Source organism: Galeopterus variegatus, unplaced genomic scaffold (assembly GCF_000696425.1).
Source record: "Galeopterus variegatus unplaced genomic scaffold, G_variegatus-3.0.2 Scaffold1047, whole genome shotgun sequence".
NCBI lineage: Eukaryota > Metazoa > Chordata > Mammalia > Dermoptera > Cynocephalidae > Galeopterus > Galeopterus variegatus.
The window spans coordinates 438,574-443,311 of record NW_007727158.1 but is presented as its reverse complement, the minus strand read 5'-3'; the positions used below and the strand labels follow the sequence as shown (position 1 = coordinate 443,311).

At 35.4% G+C, this 4,738-nt stretch overlaps 1 protein-coding gene across 1 annotated transcript in view; it reads left to right on the top strand.

The window, feature by feature from the left end:
- The window catches only part of ATAD2B (ATPase family, AAA domain containing 2B), a gene marked incomplete at its 5' end in the record, with an annotated part of 144,646 nt that overhangs the window by 3,340 nt on the left and 136,568 nt on the right, over window positions 1-4,738 (top strand). Inside the window, 2 exons of the mRNA XM_008574432.1 lie at window positions 1,556-1,658; window positions 2,505-2,613. Coding sequence (XP_008572654.1) covers window positions 1,556-1,658; window positions 2,505-2,613 — 212 coding nt within the window. The remainder of the gene's footprint in view (window positions 1-1,555; window positions 1,659-2,504; window positions 2,614-4,738) is intronic.

Sequence of the window (4,738 nt, the reverse complement as noted above, 5' to 3'; positions counted from 1 at the left end):
TGTCATTTTAGTAGATTTAATATAATTTGTGTAGTAACTAATTTTCTCCTTTTCTTTAAGCTCTTGTGCATAGTGAGATAATATAAAAAATAATTTTAGTCTCTTTGCTACTATGGTCCTTTGATATTTGCTCATTTAACATTTATGGTTTTGACAATATTCTTTCCTTTTTTTTGGGGGGGGGGGCGGCTGGCCCGTATGGAATGAAACTTTTGACCTTGGTGTTACAAGGCCATGCTCTAACCATCTGAGTTAACTGGCCAGCCCCTGTTTTTGATAATTTTCAAGCAACATTGTTTCATTATTGATACATAGTAAATACTATGTATTCCATTGTGCTTTGTCAAGATTTGGAATTGAGTTGAATTGAAGTTGTTTTGAATTGAAGGTGTATTTTGAGACGGGGTTTGTGGGATTGATTCACTTAGCTAGTGAGTAAGCCTAGGTGACTATCAGCTCAGTATATACATCCATAAAATTTGATTCATCTCAGATAATGCATCATCCTGCTTAATCCTTATAATGGCCCTGGAGAGGGAGATCGGTATAAACCCTATTTGACAGGAAAGGAAATTATATTCTATAGTGGTACTGTCAAATTTGGGTATAAATTACTATTTGTTAAACACTTAGATCCATATGTGGATACATAGTAAAAGTTATATAAGATTTTGTTAAAAAGATAAAATAAAAATTGCTAAGATGTTAGCATGTGTTTCTTGGATGTCAGTGTTCTACTCTAATTTCTAAAAATATCTGTTCAGTTACCCTTATATTAGCTTTTTTTTTTTTTCCCTTTTTGTCTTTTTTTTTTAACTGACCGGTAACGGGATCGCAACCCTTGGTGTCATGCCCGCACCGGGGACCGGCAACAGGATCGCAACCCTTGGGGTTGCGCCCGCACCACGCCCAGCCAGTGAGCAGGAACTGGTCTCCACATGGGATCCGAACCCTCGGCGGGAGCGCCGCCACGCTCCCAAGAGGTGCACTCTCCAGCGCGCCACCGGGCCAGCCCATATTAGCTTTTTAAAATAAACTTTTCACAAATCCTTTTGTTCTATACAATGTTGTTCTTAATGCCACCTTTAAATAAAAAGATTGAGTTATTTATTAATTTTTTTTCAGTGCCATGGATCTGGTAGTCATTTATTTGTAGTTATTTGCATTATGGATTTATTTATTTGGAAACTTTTTTTTTTTTTTGTGGCTCGCTGGTAAGGAATCTGAACCTGTGACCTTGAGTTTAAGGCTGAGCTCTAACCAACTGAGCTAACCGGCCAGCCCTATTAATTTGGAATCACATGAACAAAAGCCTTATTTTTTTTAGATTTTATTTTAATAAATATATTAAGGTAGAAGATGTTCTGGTTCCATCTTTTTTATAAGGCATTGTCTTCTGGTGGATGCCGATTTTGAAAGAGATATTTAATTGGTATGTTATGTGCATTTACATATCGGAGATGATTTAATTATACTTTGATGAAGAGCTCTTTTATGTGTATGACACAGTGCATGGTCCCACCATTGTCTAAACCCTGGTTTTATTTGGTTGTAGTACTGCTGAGGCTGTACTACAGGAAATGGACAACATCAACATCAGACGGAACCGTCGATCAGGAGAAGTAGAACGACTTCGAATGTGGACAGATACAGAATTTGTGAGTATATTAACTGTAGTAACCTTTGCGGATATTTTTTATTTTGATTAAGGAATTTAAAGGGAAAATGAGCAGCAGTTTGATTTTTTCTTTTTTGAATTAACATAATTGTTCCTTCCTCTTCATTTCCAACTTAGTTTGGGATTTTATTGCTTGCTTTCTTCTTTTATCTATTCCCCTCTTACCACAACCTTCCAAAAAAGACCCTGCACACTTTTGCCAGCCAGATGAGTCATCTTAACGTGCACTGCTGATTCTGCCACTCTTTCTGATTTGAACCTCTAATGGCTTTTTATTGTGTACTGAATTAATTAAAAATACCTTGACCTTTATAATCTGGCTTCAACTTTATCTTCTCACACACCATTGCCCCAAAATAAACAAGTCATTCTTGTTCCCATGTCTTTTACTTCTGTTAATGCAGTCCTACCTTTGTTTCAAGGTTCATTTCAAATGCTGCATCCCTTCCCCCTATCCTATACCAAGAGAAGAGGGTCTTTTCTTTGAGTTCTAGAGTACTTTGTACTTCTCTTCATGGCATTTCACTTGTTTTACTTTGTTTTATAATTACCTGTGACTTGTCTTATTTCTACTAGGCTATAATTTGCTTGAGGGAGTAAGTATGTTGACACTGTATGTTTTTAATTTTTAAATATTTTATGTTATATATTTTTTCATTTTGTCTCTTCATTTATTGAGTTCAGGAAGCTCCATTTTCACAAATCTGTGCCTTGCAAATAGGTGCTCAATAAATTTTATTGAGCAGGCATGTCACATTGGGTTGAAGTTATTTATAGTGGAGAATAAATGCCATGTTAATATATGACAGATTTCTCTCTTTGAAAGGAAAATATGGATATGTATTCAAGAGTGAAAAGGCGAAGAAAGTCACTGAGAAGAAATAGTTATGGGATACAAAATCATCATGAAGTTTCTACTGAGGGTGAAGAAGAAGGTTTGTAAAATACCTTATTAAATACATACTAGAGGGCTGGCCTGTGGCTCACTCGGGAGAGTGTGGTGCTGATAACACCAAGGCCAAGGGTTTGGATCCCATATAGGGATGGCTGGTTAGCTTAATGGGTGAGCGTGGTGTTGACAACACCATGCAAGGGTTAAGATCCCCATACCAAGTCATCTTTTTAAATAAAAATAAAAATAAAAATAAAAATAAATAAATACATACATACGTACATACATACATACTAGAAATGGTTAGCTTATTGGGTGAGCGTGGTGTTGACAACACCATGCAAGGGTTAAGATCCCCATACCAAGTCATCTTTTTAAATAAAAATAAAAATAAAAATAAATAAATACATACATACGTACATACATACATACTAGAAAGTTCAGGTGGGAGGGAAGAAAAATAATATATGTAAGTAATGTATATATAATATTGCCAGATGGGTAATTTTTGGCTTTTGAGGTCTCTATTGTATAATTTGAAATAACAAATTATTTGGCTTCTGAGTTTTCATTTCCTTAATGCTTTTAACTGTACGTTATACATTGTGTAATATATTTCATTAGTAGCTATTGGTAGTCCTTAAGTGACCTAATGTGGTATGGCATTTGCCATCATCTAATTTGCTTGCTAGGTGAAGCCTCTTTTGTACTTAGGCATCTTCTAACTGGAAGGTTATTTTACTATCCGTAGTCCGTATATCTCTGCTTATTTGCATCTCAAATTTAGTTATGGACTGAGGAATAAGTGAAGTTTAGATAAAGATGGACTGCTAATTCTAGTGGAAGGGGTTGTAGTGTTCTTTTCTGAGGGCTATCTGGGTTCTGAACCGAAGAACCCAGTCCAAATTTGTAGGGCTGGAACTGGGAACGTGATGAAATCACATTGGCCCTATGGATTTTAAATTGATGACCAGTACACCTATAGGATTTAATTCTGTAGGCAGTAATCTTTATAGAAATAGATTTTCAGAATATTTGGTGTACTGTAAATGCAGAATAGTAGTTTTACAAGGGAATCTCACTAGTTCCCACTATTTGTGTAGCTTAGATGAAGAAGAATGCACTTGTTTCTCAAATTCTCAAATTAACATTATTTTAGCCAGTTTTGAAGAGCTGATATTTCTAATGAAGTTACTTTACTGAGCAAATATTGTTGTTGTTACAGCTAGAACCTCTATATTGCTTCCTTTGGAGAAAATCAGTATAGGTGAGACAGATTTATGATGTGATTTTTGCCTTTTTGTGAACTTCATGAACACCTTTGTAGAGTTGCCAAAGTAGATATGTCATGTATAGAATTTTTGCCCATAATAAATAGTGCGTTATCGTATAAAAATTTTTTTTAAAGTAATTTTTTGAATGGTTTAGAAAACTTATTTGGGTGCAAGTTTCTTATAGTATTTTTAGATAAATATATTGTATTTGCCGATTTTCTTTACAATGTAACAATAAAGAATTTTCAAAACTTGAAATAAGCTTTCAGATGTCATGAGTGAAATGTAATGTCCTTTGCAGTTTTAGTTTTCTACTTCCCTTAGTATCACTGGCAGCTTTAAAATTTTTTCCTGTGCTTATAATGAATGTGTTATATTGATAATTCTTGTGGTTAAAAACTTAATCATTAAGTATGAGGGGTCTTCAAAAAGTTCATGGAAAGATTTGTATTATCTTTCTTATTTCTTCTTTTTTTTTCTTTTGGTGGCTGGCCAGTATGGGGATCTGAACCTTTGACCTTGGTGCTATAACACTGTGCTCTAACCAACTTAGCTAACTGGCCAGCCCTGTATCATCTTTCAGTTTCTTTTTTCTGTGAACTTTTTGAAGCACCTCTGTATATCACATTTGGGGCTCATAGGCCTATAAATTTTCATCAGACTTTTAACTGTTAATAGATAACACATCATTGCTATAGCCAAACCACTTTTTAAGAATACATTTAGGGGCCAGCCCGTGGCTCACTCGGGAGAGTGTGGTGCTGATAACACCAAGGCCATGGGTTCGGATCCTATCTAGGGATGGCCGGTTCGCTCACGGCTGAACATGGTGCTGACAACACCAAGTCAAGGGTTAAGATCCCCTTACCGGTCATCTTTTTTTTTAAAAAAAAA